At 32.4% G+C, this 23,322-nt stretch overlaps 1 protein-coding gene across 2 annotated transcripts in view; it reads right to left on the reverse strand.

The window, feature by feature from the left end:
• LOC147071932 (b(0,+)-type amino acid transporter 1-like) overlaps positions 1-23,322 on the reverse strand; it is a 144,160-nt gene that overhangs the window by 19,948 nt on the left and 100,890 nt on the right. For both annotated transcript variants that reach the window (XM_085946735.1, XM_085946734.1), the window contains exon 2: positions 5,943-6,067. In XM_085946735.1, coding sequence (XP_085802861.1) covers positions 5,943-6,067 — 125 coding nt within the window. The remainder of the gene's footprint in view (positions 1-5,942; positions 6,068-23,322) is intronic.

Genomic DNA, 23,322 nt, shown 5'->3' on the forward strand with positions numbered 1-23,322 from the left:
TAATTAAATTCCTCCGGTCTGCCACGTCTTTAAAATAATAATGTCGGGTCCAAAAACTTAAAGTTATTTGGCAAACATTTTGGTATCTGAGTGACAACAGCGCAGCGAATCGCCTCAGTGGCGCTTCGAAACAATCGCTGTGAATCGTGTTTTGTCACGAACAAACACAAAGTGTGACAAAAATGTAATACAACGTGTCAACATGGTAAATAGAAATAATTATCGTCCCATTCTATGAAAAATGTTTGCATGAAAAACATTCATTACTTAAGACTTATGTGATTGCTTTAATCTTAATCATTACAAATGCTTCTATAAATTATTTTTTTAATTAATAATACGCAGAAGACAGTGATATACTCATTATAACCCGTTTACACGTACATGGATTTACTGCTGACAGTAAGTACTTATTATCGTGCAAGTTGCAAGATTTCATGCATGGTTCAAAAAAGTTCACGCGATAGTAGGAATCTGTGCGTTATCTGCGCCTGCGCAGTAGAACGATAGTGGCGAACATGCCGGAAAAATACGAACTACACTGCACAGCGTATTTTGACGTTTTTCAATTTTCACAAGCATAAAAATAGCACCATACAATGACAACAACGCGTCTCGCTTACGCTTGAAGAATGAGATTGAAGAGACAGTCATAACTTTGACATATAACCAGTTATTATCGCGATAGTTTAATAATTTACATACTATTGTTTCCAGTAAATCCATGCACGTGTACGGGCTCCATTACGTGTTGACGTGAAATCGATCTCAGATCAGATGTTGTGCAATTCTGGAGTCGTGGTGGTACCTCAGAAACTAATCAGCGGATATTAACAATAGTGATATCCTGTTTCAAATATAAAGGTACAACTTTATCGACAGAATACAGCTCACATGCACATGGGGTGTGCGTAGGGGGGAGGGGTCGTAATATCAACCAGAATTGCGTCAATATGTGAATTTCGGCCGCCAGTTACGTCGTATAAACTACATTATTCGAGCTTGACTAGTTAGTGCCTGCGGTTTTGTCTCAACGGATCTGTCTAAAACACTCGTGTTTGTGAGATTGGCAGCTCTTAGAAGAGTCAAAAGTACCTAGCAAATATGTCAGCACATATTATGATACGTGTAAACATTCTGCTGGTACTCGAAATAATTATAGGTTTTTTAAATACCAACGATACGTAAATCAGTAACTGTAGAAAGAGACCTGGAAAAGGTCTCAACCTGGATTCTGACCAGATTTTTCTGGGATGAAATGCGCTCGGTCAAAGTTAGAAAAGCTATTTTTTTTTAAATACCTTGGCATGTCACCTATATTGCGGAGGGGATCGCTACCTTCTTGGTACATATATACAATTAAAATAAAAAACATAGTTTATATGACCTTCTTGTATATTTGTACTTCTCACACTACAGACACGCTATCGATGTAACTTTGGCAATCACTGAATGTAACCGTCGTTTCATTTCTCAACCCCTATCCTCTAAATCGTATTCTGTGTTCAAAAATACGCCTACCTCAGCGACGCAAGCTACTTACGATTTTGTCATGCAATGTTTCGTTTATTTTATAATCAAGAAATGCTTCTACATACTCGTAGATCTATAAACAGTCGACAAGTTTGTGTTCCTGGGATCAACCATGGTGTCAAGCCAGTGGCGAAGGATGGAGGTAAGCTGTTAAGATCCGTCATAAATAGTGCACACTAAATTTTGTCACTCATACGCATAGAGGTATTAAAAAATAAAAAGAGGGGCAAGGAATCGGTTTTCTCACACAACTGAATGAAGCAGGCCAACAATAGCCGATAACTTAGAGAAATAGCGACGCGATAAAAAAAATGCAGGGCATCACGGAGGATTTACTTTGGTCATTATAACGTACCCATAAAGTTAATAATTTTAACGTTAATTTTGGCACAAATTGATTGCCAGCCTGCCTCACCATACGTTTTTTTATATAGCCTGCCTGCTTCACCATACTATCATATAACCTGCCATTCCTAGCTCATACGTATTTGTTTTCATTGAAATATAACTATATGATGGTTTTGGTTAGTTTTTAAAATTCGATTAAACCCTGCGAAACCAAGCCATAATAAATAATAGCCAAAAAATACTCAAAATACTAAAAATTATGCAATTAAATTCGGATATTTTATAGATAGAATAATATTTTTTTTATATATTATAGTTTGGTTGGGCGCATAAGTGTCGGCCTATAGTATCTTGGGTCCCAGGTTCGAATCCTGGATCTGACAAGTATACATATTGTTTTTCAAATTGTGTATGATTCAGAGTATGGACCTAATAGGTTAAGAAAGTGGCTGACATCCATTTCTCATAAAAATAAAATATGTTAATACAAACCTCCATTCTGTGGAGGCCCATATGATCTTATTAGGATCGTACATGGTCGAAAGAAGAAATAAAAGTTGACAAAAATGCGATGACACGTAAGTATTACATGATATTATGTAAGGACCGAATAATCTCAAAAACCTTGAAAGATGACATTTTAAAAAAAAATGTTTGTTCTCCATGTTTATTTACGGCGTCAAGTTTTGATAAAAAAAAGTTTAACTGAGTATTCCTTTATATCTTTCAGCTACCATGGTTTGAGAAACACAGGTAAATATCATTCTATGATTCATTTCATGAATACTACATTGACAAGTCAGCATTCTCATTTAAAATGTCCTGGTTAACTTTGCTTGTGGCAAGTTCGCAATGTCCTATTATACCGACCTATATGGGGCTATTATAATCTAATTGAAACTTGGCCAACTAGAGTAAATCGTGGAATAGACGCTCATGTGCCCGTGGGGTTTATTATAACTATGAAGACGTTATACTTCCAAAAATATGCCTCGAGAAATTTCGCTTATGTGAGATAGACCTAATGTGCCCATGATTCAAACGTTAATTAATAATAATATAGATTCATATTCAAACACAGCAGTATTTGAAACCCTCTAGTCCAGGGTTGGCGAACCTTTTTATCGATACCCCAGTTCAATAGGGGAAAAACTCATAAAACCTTGTTCCAAGATAATGGTGTTTGAATTTTTTGCAGTAATTCTCATTTTAATTTTAAAGCCTTGATTTCGTTGAAAGTGTATGTTTTTTATATTTAATTTAGTGGAATTTATCAATGCACAATGAAATCGTACATTTTAATAAGGAATTAACCAATAAATTTGATTATATAACGGAATTACTGATTAATCTCAGAAAGGATTATTCGATTTTATGACACATTAAAAACATTTTTGACTATTTTTTTGCTGAATTATAAAGAGAAAACTTTTCTACATCGAATGACATTCTTAACTCAAAACCTTTAAATTTTGAGTTGTTCCCCTATTGAACTGTGGTATCGTTATGTACGCGTGCCAAATCTTCTCAAATATTATTTTTCGACTGTCTGACGTGCCAGGCAGTTTTTCATGAGGAAAAAATAGTTTTTAAAAAATCTATTAAAAAAATGATGATGTTATAGATACCACTCACAGAACATAGCTCACGTAACAGCTTTATCACTTTGTTCAATTACGCCATACATTTCGGTCCACCAATTTTGAAACTTGCCGAAATTACTACTACTAGTTTTAACAAGATTTTGTTTCTTATTTGGTGCAGTCATTTTTTGTAGGTAGAGATGAAATTTTTTGTTAATGTATTAATTAGTTTGGTTCTTATCGCACAAATTGACACGAGAATTTCTCCGATCAGATGAGGCATCCTCTCGCTACAGTAGTCTCAAGCATTGTAAATCGATCAAAATTAGAGGTTCGCGGCGCGGAATCCTCCGCTGCCTGATGAGGTTAGTGTAATAATATTATATGTGACGCAGGACCGACCCATGAAATTATATATTTACATTAAACGTAATGCTTATTCTTGAAGAGTATTTGCCTGCTATTTTTTATACAATGCGATCTGTCATGTATTATTATTATTATATGTATTTTTTTCTCTTTAAACGCGTGCCATAGGTTCGCCACCACTGCTCTAGTCAGTCTACAGTCAGATGTATATGCGACAGAATGTAAGTGTCTCTTAAGCATCGTTTAAAATAGTGTCGCTGTTATTTTTAACTTAAAAAAACGTAAATATGTATAGGTCTGTACGTCAAATTATTGCAATAGAAGCGATTAGTCAATCCAATTTTGAGTCCTAGTCAGAGTCCAAATTCGATCTTCATGATTCTTCGATCCGATTTTTTTGTCTACCAAATTTTTGGTTACTATCATTTACAAATATTGAAAAATATGCGAAGAATATAAAATACAATTCAAACTTATTTATTTACATAAATATGCTACCTGAAAGTAATAATGGGATAAGTAAAATAATTACAAGATAAAAAGAACTTTTTATATACCACGTTTTTAAATTTTCCGTTGAATCATATAAACTTGACAATTCTATGTATTAATAAATACTTTTTTTTGTACTTGATAGAAATACCTAATAAATATAGAATACTGAAATGTCATTTTGACATTTCATATTGATATCCATAGTAACGCACGTATATATTAATAATTTAGTTGCTAGGACTGGACACACAAGAAAAAAATTGTACTGGACAAACAAGAATACGAGCTAATAAAAACGTGGTAATAATAAAAATACAAGTTACGAGATAATTATTGAACTTAAATGTTTGTTTCATACAAATCAAGTAGTTAACTGTATGTTTATTTTGTTATTACTGCAGTTTATAATAGCTGATAATAATTAAGGGTAAGATTTTTTGTATTGTAACATTATTGACCGTGGGATAATTTAGTTATCCCACTGTTACTTTGAATTTACATGACATTTAAGAATAAATGCAACACTGGTATTTTACTTTTAAATGGGGTTTTCCCAGGGATTTATTATGTAGGTACCTATAGCTTTCAGCAATCGATTGGCATGCTTATCTCAAAATCGACCGTTTTTTCACTTTATCTCACTATTGCTTTCAGGTAGTGATGTGTAGAGAACTTTACAAATTACAAATTCAAGACGTTCACAAGATGGCATTTAAAAACAAATAAATATAATGCTTTATTTATTAGAAATGAGAAAAGAGAATAGCGCCGGAGTGGTGTCAGGATACGAATGCACGAAAAATAGCGACCAGGAACTTTATTATTTAGCACTACAACACTATCCACAATCCTTAAAATATGTAGGGCAGACGAACGGTTACCAATACTATAAAAAAATAAGTACTCGTTTCACCGCGGACTACATATTCTCCGTTTAGGAATTTTATCCGAAGAGTTTCTTCAGTAAAAAAGTGTCGATTTTAAGCATTGTTTTTTTAGTAATCGTGTCCCTCGTCGAAGTCGTAGAACCGTAGCTACCAAGTCGGCGTAGCATATTCAATGGTCAATGCTTACTCTCTATTTAATGATTCAAATATAATTTTACAGTTTACTGTTATATTGCATTTATCCCACCACTGGGAGCTAAATTGCTGTAAAACACACCACCTTAGCATAAAGTTCGATAGTTTAGACAGAAAATACGTTTGAGAAATAGCAACCCTAACAATAATACATTTATCCTGCTTAATTGCTACGCACTAGATAACAAATGCACCTGCAGATGTGCAAGTTAAAATTATAATTATTCCACTATAGAACACCGTTTAACAAAGTGGCGAAGGGTGTCTGCAGGAGGCAAAAAGTTTTCTATTGAAAAGAATATCTTTTACTAATTCATAGTTTTAATGTATTTTATATTTATTAAAAAAAACTAAGATCATTATAACAAATATAATGTGTATAGCTTTAAATACTTTTTAATTATACCAAACCTATAAAATGTGTTCAATTGCAAGTTTCATATTTTCCGCTAGGTGTTCTTGGTTGTTTTGGCTTAGACCTTCCTTGCATTAAATAAGTCATATCTGAAATAAGTAAATACTATAGGTATACCTTGTCCCCCGGAGCGGCGGTGGCGGTGGGCTCGTCTCTCGGTGGGAGCGCCCCCGCGGTGCCTCCGCCCCGCCACACCAGCGAGCCCCCGCCCGACCCGTCCGTCTTGCCGCATACTCCGTTTCCTGAAAATAAGAAAAGAAAATGTTTGTAAAAATACTTGCAACAAGTGGCTGAAGGTTTTCATTACAGAACAAATAGCTGATAAAGAAAACATTATACAGACGGGTGTTTCACGTTTCATGGAATATTACGCATTTCCCTAAACGTATGTATACACTGCTTTCTATGTAGTTTTTTATATTACTGAAAATGGTTTTTTATTGTTTTATTATTCTGAATCATTTTAATTGTATAAAATAACTATTAACAATATAAATAGTAAGATACATTACGTCGTTATAAGTTAATATATAATTGATGAAATATTCACTTTTATTGTGTTAACTGTCAATTCATGGTGGAACTGCATTGTATTATTGATTAATTTAATAAAACACAATTTTTTTTAGTACTTATTCCACTTTTATTTTTTAATAAATTTGGACCGGTTTCGTCCGCTTCAGAGGGACATTTTCAACTCAATGTCCCTCTGAGGCGGACGAAACCGGTCCAAAATTATTAAATAATAAAAGTGGAATAAGTACTAAAAATGCGTTTTATTAAATTAATCCATAATGAAATATTTACTTTATTTTACACATTAAGTTACATAATATTTTCTTATGAACTTGAAGTAGATATATATTTCAAATATTTAATAATGATTAACAAAGTAAGACCACAGTTGCCAAATTTCAACAGTATTCATAGGAGGATTGCTCCTAACTCCTTCTGACAACTTACAGAAGCTGGCCGTGTAAACCATGCCTTAAATACCGCACATTTTGTATAGGTAGGTGATAAGTTTTTACCTGCTTTATTGTATTGATTTATTATATAAGTTAGAGTTAGTGTTCGTTATCAGTATATGTTTTCCTTTTGGTGAGTATACACTGCGCCTGAAGATCCCGAAAGGCGAAACCCGGGTCGCAAAAAACGATTTAAATGGAATAGTACACAACTTAAATCTATTAGAATACATACATACATTTAATAAATTATCAATTACCGAGTAAACAATGAATTTCCTATAAATATCAATACACTTATTGTTAGTTGAAATAAAACTGATGAGTATCATTCGGCTGAGTGTTTGGGTCAGCGAAATAAGTATGGAAATTCATATAACTCTACACACAGCTATAATATAAAAATACGTGACGTTCGATGGTTATGACATGGAATCATACAAAATGAGAGGGGTGGAGACCGAGAAAAGGCGATATTAGGCTTATTGTACGTAAAGTCTACGATTAGCAACCGGAACAATAATCATACTAGCCCAGCATAGTTACGACGCAATAGAAAAATTCTCACTTGCGCATATTCATGGCTAATTGGTTCCACCATGAATAACAAAATACCTGTACAATGGGTTCTACTATAATAAGCTGCCATGGAAGGATTGAGGAAAGGTTTGAGGGGTATATACCTGTGTTATAACTTGTTTTAGATATTTTTTAATTGTAGTTTTTATTGTTATTATTATCTGCAGGTATGTAAATATCATTATTCTAAAAACATACTATTTATTATTTATGTAGGTAGGTACTTACTATTTGGAAAATTATTTTATAATAGATTTCTTTTATTTTGTTAACAGTCAATTAATGGTGGAACTGCATTGTACCTATTGTTATTTTAATTTAATAAAACGCAATTTTTTTGTAGTATTTATTCCACTTTTAATCAATAGATTAGGACCGGTTTCGTCCAACGAAACCGGTCCTAATCTATTGATTAAAAGTGAAATAAGTACCACAAAAAATGCGTTTTATTAAATTAAAACAACAATTATAATAGATTCATTTAAATATTACGAAATTCATACCTATTGGTACTAACTTATTTATTTTTAATATTATTATGAGAATCATGACCTCAGATACAGTAAAAATTGTAGTATTAAAATGGAATAATAATGTCATCGGTTTGGCAAATATTAGTATGAAGTAAGTACATTATATTATTATTTTACAACATGGCCACAAATTAGCATCTCACCAGAGTGGCTGTCTATAATGTTAAACTAAATGGAGCAGTACATTTCGAATTATCATCAATCTTGTTTATTGTTTTTTGACTACTAAAACAGCGGCCAATAACATTTTATTAACATAGTTTGCTATTGGAAACTGTCAAAATTCAGACTCCGATAACCGTTGATCCTTAGAACAACTTTTAGTAGGTATTAACTAAAAACTATTTACTAAAAATTAAATCTTAAAAAATGATAATACAATATAAAAGATCATACGCAAGTAAATTTCTGAGAAAGATTTAGAAGAGAAGGATAAGACACAATAATGAACATTAAAATCAGGTTTGGATTTAATGTATAAAGAGGTTACATTCCAGGGCTTCAAATTGAATGTGCCCTAGTACCCGAAACATAAATTTAAAAAACCCTGAAATTGAGCTGTCGTTTAGTGGACATGTCTGTAAAAATACTGAAACATGCAAACTTCTAGCCCAATTTTAAGTAAGTAGGTACATTTCACAAACGTTTAGATCAGTGTTTTCTAACGTGGGGCGTATGCCCCATCGGGGGGCAATTTGAATGTTTGGGGGGCAATGTGCAAATCGTTAATATATTTTTTTGTTGAAAAACGCATTTTCGAAATATTTTTTTTTATATAGTAACCCTGACATTCCGAGAAAAAGACGGCAGCACTGTTATATTTGAACGTTTCCTTATTATTTTTACTGAAAAATGGCAGGAATACGAAGGAGAAATTTGAAAAAAGATCATCAATATATTCAATATTCTCTTGTTAGGTAACTATAAAATTTTGATAGGGGGCATGGAGATTTTTGAAGCGTAGAAGTGGGGCATGACACAAATAAGGTTGGGAAACACAGATCTAATCTTTGATTTTTTTTCTCAGTATACCTGCAACTAATAGTCGATGTAAAAGGTAATCGGCCAAAATCGGTTAATGTTCACTCGCTCCAGAATGAATATAGTCTGAAATGTTTAAAAAAAATTAGATAAGTAGTTACTTTTTAATAAAGATATATTTTTACAAGTTGTTTCTATGGGAGGTTCAGTAAGTATTAGTCCAGGGCCCTTCAAGCAGAAATTTGTCCCTATGTAAGTACTCCCAGGCTTTTCATATATTCGACGGTTCAAGTAGGCATAACTTGTCCACCGCATGTCAAACACACGGGTTCCGAAAAGAATACTCCATGAATTCCCATGTGGGATATTCGAAAAACGACGGCTCTGCTGAATTGACGAAGTAAAGGGGGAAGACTGATCGAAGACTACTGCAAACCGAGGAGACGCCGGAGGAAAATTGAGGAGGCCAAGGATTGATTGGAGCTGTAGTGCCATTTTAAGAATAATAAGAGGAAGAGGACATTATTTTTTTTGTTCCCTATTAATCAGTTATTAATAGGCTAGTATATAAACAATTAATTATTTTATATTATAGGAATAAAGATAAAGATCTAGGTAAAGGACGACAATATAACTGAGATGCGTTATGCAATTTTTTTGATATACTATTCAGCGCGCACCAGGTAACCTTGAGAGACTGGTGGTTTTGGTCGGTATCCAGGAAAGGCAAAGTAGAGGTAGGCCATCGGCGCGGTGAAGCGACCATGTGAAGAAGTATACTGGGTATAGTCTTCACTCTGCCCCAATTGAAACAGAGGACTTTGCAGACTGGGGACTCTTGGTCGTTCAAAAGATTACTGCATTTCAGGATGTCACGATCCTCAGCTACAAGTGAACGACCGAGAAGAAAATATTACTGTGATTGCAGAGTAAAAGTACTTACATCGCGTTTTTACGAAAATTACGATTGTAATGCCAATGTGTTTAAAGAATTGTACTCTTTTTTTGTGTATCCATAGATTTTGTCCCAATATGTAAGCAAAATAAATAGATATTTTAATTATTTGTAGAAATACCTTAAATTGAGAAATCGTTTTTAGCTCTAAGTAAAATTATTTATTCAAAACATTGAATATAACACAAAACTTAATTATACATAAATAATGTAAAAGAAATAAAAAAGATACACAGATTAACTTCTAAGCAAGAGTATTTTGAAAACTGTGATAAAAACTGATTATCTCAGCTGCAACCAAACTGACGTAAGCACTTTTAACCCGAAACCACAGAATTCGACCAAAGCATAAATAAATATAAAAACTAGTCTACAATAAAATGTTTACAACATTAAAAAATCATATTAGATTCTGGGTTCGAATTCCCCCGATTTCAATCAGAGTCAATGTTTGTATCCACCTCATGACCTCAATAGTTTAAGGAAAGGGCTAACAGTTAAAAGTCTAGGCAGTGTACCTACATAATTATATGCCATCACCAAATTGTTCCACCACGGAGAGAAAATAGTGATCAACCCTCTTTAGTTAACTACTAAATCGAATGTATTAAATGAACATAAAGATATATTTTTTCCCCAACCATGTCCGATCCTAATAAGAGCACAATATGGGCCTCCACAGAGTGAAGGTTTGTATTAACAGATTTTGTTTTTACGAGTAATGGATGTCAGCCACTTGCTCAACCTATTAGGTCCATACTCTGACTCATACACGAATTGAAAAAACAATATGTGTACTTGCCAGACCCAGGATTCGAACCTGGGACCCACGACGTGATAGGCCAATGCTTAAGCCGCGCGGCCATCGTGGGTGTTAAGATATTTACCATGTAAAATAATTACTTATATATGTAAATGTTAATTTATGACACCAAGTACCTACTACCCAATTTGAAAATTATTTAAAGTAAGAAAATATATTATAATTTAAGTAAGTACGCACATAGTGGCCGGGCGGTTAACACATCGGCTTATAATGCCGAGGGTCACGGGGAGTATGGATCTAGTTGGCCGGCTAACATGAATTTCTCGTAAAATCAAAAATTTGTTATAATACAACTTCCGCTCTATGGAGGATCATATTGTGATCTTCTTAGGGTCGAATATAGTTTAAATAAAACGTGTATATCTACTGCCAAATTAGCACGATGTTGTGGATCGTACGTATATTTAATATTAATTATTTATATGTTTGTTTATGGCACATGGATCACAGAATTATAATTTAAATATTCTCACTTATATGTGAGTGATTTACTCATAAAAACTTAGTAAAAAAACACCACAATCATAATAAAATAATACAATTAGATAAAAGAGATAACATGGGTAAATAAACAAAATATACGTCAGTATCACTAGAAAAAATAAATAAAATGCACATTTAAAATTATAAAAAGATACACATAAGACTGGTCGAGAACCTACTGAAAAAAAGTTCATTCACTGTAAGAATGGATTGAAAAGTTTGATTTATAAAATTCTACGCGAAAACGATCACAATTTTTAGTATATTGAGTGGGAACATGAAACTGGAACATATTCAAAAGTAAAGATAGTTAGTGGTTAAACTGAAAGTTTTAAATATAACCAAAAGGTCAGCTGTTTAGTGACTTGGAAAACCAAGTTTGATAAGAGGTGGACATCTTTCAATGGTTTGGATGGGAAATTTAAAAAAAGAGGACCAAATTCCATTCCGTATTAATGATTATACTACGAGTACTACTACTAATTAATGAATTATAATTGTGTATATAATATTGCCCCATTAAAACAATATGGCACTTTAAAATAGACCATTAATTGACGGTATAATGTTGGCCACGTGGATTATGTTGAGGACTTGAAAACATGATATATTTTGGCACAAATCCAGACCAAAGATTTACGTGCTGATATATTTTTTAGATTATTTCATACTTCGTTAATAATATACACAATATTAATTACCGATTGGTAATTGTCATTTATAAGTGTTAGCTTAAGGGGGGACATGCTCGTCGACGGTCAAAATTGAGTTTTTATTGTATATTCAAACCATGATCCTGGACACTCCTTAAACGTTGTAGATGATCTATTTATATAATTTTGAAGCCTTATTATCCTTTATAGTTATTTTAAACATTTGATGACTGCATGAAGTATTTTTGTTACATAAAATAGTATTCTTTTAAACCTCTCGCTCTAATGTTTTAGAATATAGTCATATTTCGGTACATAACTGTGCAGTGGTGTTAAGATTTTTTACAATTATTAATTTTTAAACGCATTTATAAAACCATTAGCATAATTTATTACGAGATAATTTTTGTAAAATATTCACGATAAAAAATTATATTGATAATCTCTGTGATCCCAAATTTGACAAGAATTAGGCATTTTATTATTCAAAAAATCGGCAAGATTAACACATTTGAAGATAATTATAAAGATATTTATTATAAGCTATGTCTTTGACCATTCAAGTGTAATAAACATCTTATGAATAATGATTGCTTTATAATAATTATTGACCTAAGAATAAGGTAGTGTTTTTTTGAAATATGCCATTTCTTTTGTCATTCCCCAGTGGTTAAGCTACAACATACGGCCGTAGCCATGAATTGACAAACTATAATTGAATTAAGGAGTAAAATGATATTGACGCGCGTGTTTGAACATGTACCGTTTAAAAAAAAAATAAAAAAAAATTCGGTTAGGTACATGTTCAAACACGCGCGTTAACATAATTTTACTCCCTACTTTAATTATAGTTTGTCATTTTATGGCTACGGCCGTATGTTGTAGCTTAATCACTAGGGAATGACAAAAGAAATGGCGTATTTCAAAAAAACACTACCTTATTCTTAGGTCAATAATTATTATAAAGCAATCATTATTCATAAGATTTTTATGACACCTGAATGGTCAAAGACATAGCTTATAATAAATATCTTTAGATTTATCTTCAAATGTGTTAATCTTGCCGATTTTTTGAATAATAAAATGCCTAATTCTTGTCAAATTTGGGATCACAGAGATTATCAAAATAATTTTTTATCGTGAATATTTTACAAAAATTATTTCATAATAAATTATACTAATGGTTTTATAAATGCGTTTAAAAATTAATAAATGTAAAAAATCTTAACACCACTGCACAGTTCTGTACCGAAATATGACTATATTCTAAAACATTAGAGCGAGAGGTTTAAAAGAATACTATTTTATGTAACAAAAATACTTCATGCAGTCATCAAATGTTTAAAATAACTATAAAGGATAATAAGGCTTCAAAATTATATAAATAGATTATCTACAACGTTTAAGGAGTGTCCAGGATCATGGTTTGAAAATACAATAAAAACTCAATTTTGACCTTCGACGAGCATGTCCCCCCTTAATATTTATATTTTATCCGATATATCTACGCTCAAAGCTTGATGATATAAATGATAGGTTTTACGCGGTGGTTACCATAATAACGACCACAATAAACACAACTTGAAGAATTAGTTGACGATTTATCAAGTCCCTTACATTAGTTCAAATTTTATTAATAATTCAAAATATATTAATATTATAATGTTGGTACACTTGCGGTCATAAAAATTTACACGTGAATAACCTGTCAAGATAATTTATTTCGCCACGTGACCCGTAGTTCCAAATTGAATACCGTTGAGAAGAAAGGTGCTATGTGCTATAAATAAAAAATGTGGGAAATTAAGAAAAACGTTTTATTTGTTAAAAACATTTATTCCATTTTTTCAGTAAAATTACAATGCAGCTCCGATATTACGCTTCATAGGTTACAATACTTAAAAAAGCAATATGGTAATAATAGATATGAAAAAAAATAATGAAAAATTAAATTTAAAATGGTGTACAACACGGGGCACTGCCATTTTTGTTGACCGATCATAAAATGTTGTCTATACTTCTGGAGACATAGCCCTTTTGCAATTTAACACATAGTAGTACTTGGCACCCATTCCACGTAAAATATGTTTTTTTTGTATTTTGCACCTTTCTTCTGAACGGTATTCAATTGTGTATAGATACATAATAATTATATCTACAAACAGAAATTGCTAAAACTATCGATATTAATAATTAGAATATTTACATTAATAATCCATTCGTCACAATAAATGGATGTATTACTTACACCCGGGTTCTTCTAATATGTTTTCTACATATTATTATGTAAGTTTCACTAAAAGAGAAACTCGTAAATATATTTTATTTTCTGAGACATAATATATTTAAAAGTGCTTGATTTGAAGTATTTTTTTATTGCTGCAGAAAATGCATCAAGTTGAAATGTGTAATGTTACGCGAGAGGTCATTGAGATTATAAATAGTATTACATTTAGAAACACATAAACAATAATCCTCCCTAACGAGATATATATATTATTTTAATTGTGTCAGAAAGTCACGACAATTTTATGTTTAGTGCCAATCGTCAACAATCGCTGATAATTGTGACGAAGTGAAATCTTCAACACAGCTACAACACAATTCAATCAATTATTAACAGACGTGCCAATTGAAAATGTTATCACGAGTGTTGGAACTAAGAGAGTAAATTGGACAAAGTGTTTTGCACGTGTAAGGGAGATATCATTAACATTCTCTGTGATCCTTGATTAACACAGAACTTCAACGATCTACCTTTGTAAGGAGATGTGATTAGCTTTTACTGCTATAAGAAAAATATTGCTTTATCTAACCCAGACCTGGCAAAGTAACGGCACTTCGTGTATTTTTTATGATAGCTAAATCAATATATTATGTATCCGAAAAACTGTGTGAAAAATACCAAAATTTATTTATGCTTATGGAATTATATTATAAGAAAGTATATTATACCTATGGAATTATATTCAAACTGTTGAGGTCACTAGTGTGGTGTCTATGTGTAGGTAGAGGATGATGATAATGAAGTCTTCGATGTAGCAGGGTGAGATTTATTAGCAGCGTATCGGTACAATAGTATATTATACAATGATAGTTACGAGCTAAGTACTTGGATTCGAGTGACATTGAGATAAATTATTCTTCGTTATTTATACAATAAAAAGTAACACATTACATTAAATTCTGGTACATAATCATATTAGACTAATTATAGAGTCAGCGTTTTAAATCGAGTAGTTTGTGAAATATTATTTGTTATTACAGTCGTAAAAAATATAATACTATGAAAAATGATTATTCGGCTAATACACCGTAATGGTATAATGTGCTGTGATATGATGTAATAATACACCGTCTCTAATTTCGCACAATTGACTTGCTGGTCTAGCTAAGTTGTTTACTGGAAATGGATTCGCTGGGAATATATTACTGCAGAGTAATTTGATATAATAGATATTTGATCGCTTATTATTCTGCAGCTACATAACTATTGTGACTCCACCCCTTTGCCTCTTTCGGCCAATGACCGTCCACATAACAAACAGCTGTTGATATCTTATCAACGCAAGCGCCGATGATATAAACTAATCTGCAGAATATGCTAAAATCAAAGTTGTGGAATCTTAATGCTGATGAATTGTTCTGTGGTTTTCCTATAAAAATCAATGAAGCAATTTCCAGTGACGTAAGTGCTATTTTTATATGCCAAAAATGTAGAAGTGCTACTTCCTTATTTTAGAGTTTGTATAAAAAACAATGTTCTCAGACGAATAGTCCGTTTTTGCCACATTTTCATATACTTACCAACCTAATCTCCATTTCTATAAAAGATTTTCAGGATAGAATTTCATTTTATGTACAAACTATACCTGAAATGAACTCCTGGCCTGGAAAATGTGATAATGTCTAGTGGTTGTGTGCGATTTCAGACCATGTTGTCAGTATCTACCTATAATTTTCTTTTCATTAACATTATCGTAGCTTAACTTTTGCTTTATATGTATATGTTTATGAATAAATCTCTATTTAAACTATAAACGACTTTTTTGGATATATTTCATAATATATACCTATAGATTTGAAATTCGGTACACTGATACCAATGTGGCAAAAGTGTATATCATATTTAATCGACTCCGATGCAGTGATGCGACGATAACGTATTTATCTTTTTTAAAATATACCTTAACCTTGATTTAATTTATTCTAAAATTCTGTAGATTTAATTAGTAAATTTATTTCTTAATCTAGAAACTTTGAGCTCATTTGAAAACAGCCCGTTTTGATATTTGAATTCTCAATACGGCCGCGGCCCTTCAGCCAAAATAATTACCTAGACCTGCCGAACATAACGAAAGCTATTCATAGAAACTACCTGCCTAACGCCATATTGTGAAACTAAGTTTAAAATAAGCTTCGTCGTGCAATGTCTGACTACTTGATGTGGGACATAGGTAATTAACATTGACCCCGGTGCTGTTTTGACCCCACGACGACGTGGTAACCTAGGAGATAATATATCCTATTTTTATACTCTTAATTTATTGGTGTAGTTAAACGGAATGAAAATCACGTAGTGTAACTTTAATGCCTTGTGGTCACGTGGCGAATTGTTGTTTAACTGTATGTTGAATAATAATTGAAAATCAAATGCTAAGTGGAAACCACATTTCGATAAATTTAATTAACCTACAAGATGAATAATTATTGAACGACTTTGAGGTCCTTTCTACTTTTAGACGATTCAACAGTCAATCATCATTCGAGTCAACTGGTTGCCTAGGCAATTAACCAAGGTGATGACAACTCTCATCGGCACCTCAAACTTATCTCGAATGACACACATTATTTTAGTTTATAAACGACGTTATTTATGCTTTTCAGCAATATTTTCTTTAGTTCGTTACTTGAAATATCAAAAATTACGGAAACGCACAAACTAACAAATTCACTGACGCCATTTTGATTTCGACTATCAATAATAATTCAACTTAAAATATAGATTTAAGTTGAATTATTATTGATAGTGGGAACATTCCTTTCGATTTCTTGTTCAACATTCAATGGACAGTTGAACGAGAAAAATGCGTGAGAACGCGATATTTATACAATGTTTCAGAAACAAAATCTATTTAGTGAAATGCCTAGTCATCCGGATTTTAGTAAGAACATAACACGTCATAACTTTCGACATATATTTCGTCGTCACTATCAGCGGTCAATTCAATAAGAAGTAATACAAATTCGTCCTCAATCAAATGATATGTTCATTACGTTCATATGAATCTGTATCTATTTATTACATATGATTATGTGTAAGTATCTACCTAGTTCGGGCATCGAACTGTGTCTATGTTATTTAAGGTTAAGTTAAAAGGTTAAATCTGGTTAATTTATTATGCGCGTAACCTTCATTAATGATTAGATTAGGTATATGAGACAATGGATCGAAATATATTTTTGAAACTGAGCATTTCAAGTCTCTTAATACATTTTTATCTTGTGATCTTGCATCGAAGGTTGGTGACCAAACCTCCTGCCAATCGTATCAATTTGTTAATAATATAACAAATTTTTAGCTCCTTAGTTTGCGTATTATAGTCAACAGAACCTCTTTTTATACAATTTTGCATTCTATGTTTGCATTGTGAGTTGTGATAATATATCATACTTTTCATTAAAGAAAACGTTTCCAGAGTATGCAGTTTTCATATATTTGATGATAGCTTTCACTCTATCAGCTATCTTGAATATTTCTCTAGGTAGGTAGTCTCTTTTTTCATTGGTAATGTATGATAATCATAAGAAAACTCACGGATGAAGCTATCTCACGAAAATTCCCAGTATTTCGATGGCACATTCTTCCAACGTCCAGGATTTAATTATTTATGTAGGGAGTAGCATGGCTTTTTTTATCATGTAACGCGGTGGAACGGCGTTCCGGCATCTATCATCATCCTTTTTCACGGTATTTTTAATGATGTTTCAAAAGCAATTAGACGAAACAATGTTCGCGCTTACATAATTACAATACATACTTTATATAATTCGCCAAAATGATAAAATATGGTATTGTTATGAACCGGGTGAAATGTGGATGGATTCTAAATTGGCGCTCACATGTGGCGACAAGGAAGAACTGGACTTGTCCACATTTTTGGAGAGATGTAAATGTCAATCAGACTACAGCTAGACGAGCGAGAAATGATTCGTTGATTTCGCGAATATATTCTCGAAAAGACATATCCTGAAAAACTATTGCATTTGATATATGCTTGAATTATTCTATTCCCATTTCGTCAAGTGAATGTGAACGTGGGTTTTTGCAGATGAATCTAATTATTACCCTAATAAGAGCTTCGTTGAAGACCAAAACGGTTTCGGCACTTTTGTTCATCAAACTCGTCGGACCACCTTTGACAATTGTCAATCCTTCAAAATACTTTGATCGGTGGTTACTCAGAGGAAGACATTAGGCCATACATACTGTAGGGAAACATCTTCTTGGCTACGCTTCCAGGCGCTGCTGTTTACTAAATGGGAGGAGCTTATAATGGAATTGCGGTTAAAAATGGGCGGAGCATGTTAGTTCACAGTTTTAACACGTAGCCAAGAAAATGTTTTCGTACAGTAGATACTAACACTGAAGGTTTTACAATTTTATTTTTTACAGCTTTAGTTGTATGTTTATTTGTTTAACTTTAGATTTTAAACGTCTAAAATAAAAATAAAATAAAAATTTGTTTATTTTTATGCGCCTCGTGACATAGGAAAAGCTGTTTTAAATTTAATGAACTTAAATGATATTTGAATATATTTTTTTTAGAAAAAAGCTTGACAAGAAGTGAGTTCTGGCACCCTTTTTATGAAAAGACCTGGGTACTACAGACTGTCATGTACCATTGTATCGCTCGCCAAACTAGGTCCAGACGAATATTATCATTACGATTTTGGTGCTACCTCGATTCTGATTTCAACCTTTACCTATATCGCATCGGTATTCTAATCGTATATCTTTAAAAAAATCCAATGTTATGTTTATACTTTCATAAGATGAAGTGCTAATTTAAATATATTGAATTAATATACACAATTTGGATGACAAACAATATCTGAACTTAACTCAACGAGCGAGACAAGAATCTGTACCACCGACTAGAGACGCGACACAGAAGTCTATAATCCATATCGACTGACATTAATTAATTAAAACGTATCCTTTGCTCCGACTCTGTATAATATTTTGCAAATTTCTCACGTGGTAATCATTCACGTGTTATTTATAAGGCGGAATAAGTCAGACTGACATTCCTGTCGCGGATCCACTCGCAGAAATCTTTTTCATTCTGCTGTTTTTTCGTCCAACTGTCTCTTCATAAGATTATTTGGCAGTTTGCCAAGATTTAAAATAGAAAAAGCCTAAACATAAATAATCGTAAATTTTCGCCTACGTCGGTTTCGTTGACATTACTTACTAAACAAATTGAATTTCTTTTCGCGATAATATTATGCATAAACACATGTTTCTACAACTGTAGTTTGAAAAAAGTAACATAGCATAATATTCTTATCATTGTTTTCTAATATTATAGCAGTCTAGAACGATTTAGCGCCGGGACAACTGGGCGCTACGCAATCAAATGAAATTCGAAAATAAGTAGACGTTTGTGAATTATAGGTAAAAGGTAAAATATATTATATTATGTAATAGTTGATGAGAATTTAAAGATGCACACGTAAATAATGATTTAATTGTGCATATGTTTAAGTTCCAACGAGAGATCTTTTATGTTTATATAAAGCGTCAGGCATAACAATCTTCAATCCGCAATAAAAAAAACATTATGTTAGAGCAAAATCAATTAAAACTACTAAGTAGGAGAGAGATAGAAACTTATTAAACTTCCTCGTCTACTCTCTGTATCAAATCATAACGAACGTATATTTTTATTTTATTTATGAACGTTATTTCATTCGACAGTGCGGTGCCCACTTGTCCTGGCGTCCAGTTGTCCTAGTCCCATAAGAATAAATGCCAATCATTATATAGGATACGATAACGGAGAGCACACTTAATTTAATTGATCATTTAACAAATTGGAATCAGGCAAACATTGTTATGTTCTGCACCTACAATTAAGTACATGATTCTAACCACCGTAGAATATAGGTAATCAAGTTAATTACAATGACATTGCAAATGCATTTATTTAGAATTTATCAAAGCAGAATTGTTACTAGATGATGATCGATAACCAGGTTAAGTTACCTAGTAGCAAATGTAGACGGTAGCCTGTTACCACGGAATACAGGCTTCATTATTTATTATTGTTAACAGTTAACAATAGGCATACGAAACAGGACCTGGTAACTGAGCGACGTGCGGTGGCAAAATGTAGACACGGCATAAGAGGATTACATGAAACTATTAGTTTCAAAGTCGGTAACCTCTATTTTTACCTTATTTTAATTTTTATTGATTCTGAATTCTGATTATATAAGTATTTTTTCACCGTAATATCGTATGTGTACTATTATATATTATACTATTAATAAAATGTCAAACCCACCTCCATTCGTTAATCAAATATAATTAACTCGGATCTTGATTGCAAAGTTGTTTATATTCTCAGACGTCGTGTTTTTATTATATTTTAAATTAAACAAATTTTAAACATATTTTTATGAATTTTAATGGCGCTATGGATATTATATTTCTTATTCGCTTTACCTAATTGTTTACTAACATTAAAAAACATCTTCTAATGTCAAATAAGAACTTTTTCCACATGTTAAAACTGTGAACTAACCATCCCCTCCAATGCAGCGATATCGCACTTCTGTTTTCAAATGAAACACGCCCCCCAAATTTATCATTTCATTTTACGCTCCCATTGTGTACGGATCTATTAATTTACATAATTTGATGCTTTTTATAATACAAATATGTCTAAAATGATCTGCGGGTCTATTGTATACACAAGGCGACTATCGACCGCTAAATTGATAAAGTGTATTTAGTATTTATTACATACTTGTATTGAGGTATTATAATTGTTACAATAAGTTAGCCGTCTAAACAGTCAAAACTGTCTATTATGCTCTAAATTTTATCACAGCCAAGAGAGGTGCTGTTATAGCACTTATTGCAACAATTACAACCAACTTATTGTAATTGTTACAATACGTGCTAATACTTTGATACAAACCTACCCTAATTTTGATAATATTTATCACTTTATCACTTTAGCGGTCGATAAGTATAGAATGGACACTCAGGAGTGATGTTAGAATTATTATTAGTAAACTTTTTGTTTAAATATATTTAAATGTACTTGACGGTTTTTTGCGATTATCTCAAAATTGTGGAATATGGATGTTACCGACAAAGAAACTAACAGTCTCACATGTATTATGTGAATTTTCAATGAAAGCCAGCATGTTTTCAATCCTGTAAAAATATAAAATCGATTAATTGATTAGACAGAAAGTATGAAGACTACTATTTTGCTGCGTGGAGTAGAAAAAAAATCTAATATCTTAATTAAATATTGTTTGAGAATCGCAGTATTTAAATTGAATATTTACGTGAAAGATGACACGCGATACATTTGGCAACAAACAAAACTTCGGGTAGCGGGAGCTTTTACCACAGATAACAGGACGTCTGTCCTTGACTGGACAATTAAACACATCACATTCTATTGGGTCCTACAATCGTTTCTAGTTTTTTTTGTTAATAAAAATGTCTTAGGTGTAGGTTGAAAGGAAATAAGTTCATGATGCATCATGGCAATATCACTGTAAAGCAAACTCTTTAAGTTACATGGACATTGTACGTATTACATTTCACCGTATCACAGTGCATCGTGAACATCGTACCGGAAAAAGATGGCTGTATTTATATCGTTAATATAAAAAAATGACGCGTTTTTCGTGAAGCATTACAGAGAGTAATATTCCAATTATAAGAGATTCAATAAGAACATTGAGTTGATATTGATTGTTATCAAATATCTAATGTCATTATATATCGTGAATTATAAAATAATGGTGGCCAACAAATTGTTACTTTGGAATCTGTAAATATTTGAAATTCATAGTGTAGGTACTTACTTAGGTAAGTACCTACCTTCTAACTATGCAGCGCTCGAAGTGGAAAAGTTTACGAACCGGAGCGCTCGACAGTTTTCTGAAGATATTTATGTAGTTACCAAATTTTATGTGTATTTCATAAAAATAAGTGTGTTAGATTTTGTATTATATGGCCTATCTAGCTCAGACAGTCAAATTATTTTATCCACGAGACGGAGCGACAATTTTACCGATTTCAGGAACAGGAACGGCGCTCCGGTGCGCTCCGGTCCATCTCGAGCCCTGTAACTATGTAGGAACACACAAATTCAGATATACAAAACACTGTTGAGGCCATTCCTTATCTATTATATAAATCAGAATGTTTGGTAATCAGTAACAAGTCTGAAAACGGTTTTATTATTTTTAAGATCCTGAGAGCAATATTTGGAGCATAGAGTGAAGATGGTGTATGGCGGATATGTTATAACAGTGAAGTCTACGAGGAATTAGGGGAACCCAACGTAATCCAAACCATTAAAATTTTCCGGGTAAAAAGGCATGCTCAATTGTGGAGGATATACTGAACTGGCGAAGACGACTTGAGGAATGACTACCCCGGGCTGTTTCATCACGAATTATGAAGATGATAACCATAATATTATGGTTCCGCCCACCGGCCCAGCTTTTGCTACATGCACAAAATGAGAACCGCACTAATGTTATGTTATATCTTAAATCAAATCATCGCCATTCATCTTTTTATATAGAAATTTAATATGTCGAAATAGTCCGAGAGGATATATTAGTGAAGGTTATAGCGTTCGAATAGTTTTTTTTTAAGAATTACCTCCAGATAGTTCAAAATTTTAATAGAATTTATTGTCATTGCAGTATCACCTGTGTACGGAATTTCAATTATCTAATCTAAGAAGGCGAAAATTTACTGTAAAAACATAACATAAAAACCTGACAAAAGCGTTGCAGATTTTAGCTTATGTTTACATTATATAGGTATATTATATAACTAAAAGATACATTTGCTTAATTGTAATCGGTGAAATGTTTTATATTAAAATGGATCTTATTTAATAATTGAAATAATGTAAAGATGTCTTGATTCACAGTCACAATCATAACAATGTATTAGCAAGTCTTTGCGGTGCTCGCTGTTATTTAATTTTAAATAACATCGTAATATTCAACTCGCAGAGTAGCTGCACCACAGACAGCTGACAACCATAAACAATATTAGTCGCAGGATTTAAAATAATAAATATTTACACGAATTAAACAAAACACGGGGGCTTACTTGTGTGTAGGTACTTAACTTAAGACCGACTAAAAATTATGTGAATAATTAGATTAAAACAATGACGGTAAGTTAACTAACTATTGAGAGCGTAATGCAGAACTATGCTTAACTAGAAAAGATAGATGTC

The sequence above is a fragment of the Rhyacophila brunnea genome, unplaced genomic scaffold (genome assembly GCF_057557595.1).
Source record: "Rhyacophila brunnea isolate RB1 unplaced genomic scaffold, BYU_Rbru_1.0 scaffold_2, whole genome shotgun sequence".
Lineage (NCBI taxonomy): Eukaryota > Metazoa > Arthropoda > Insecta > Trichoptera > Rhyacophilidae > Rhyacophila > Rhyacophila brunnea.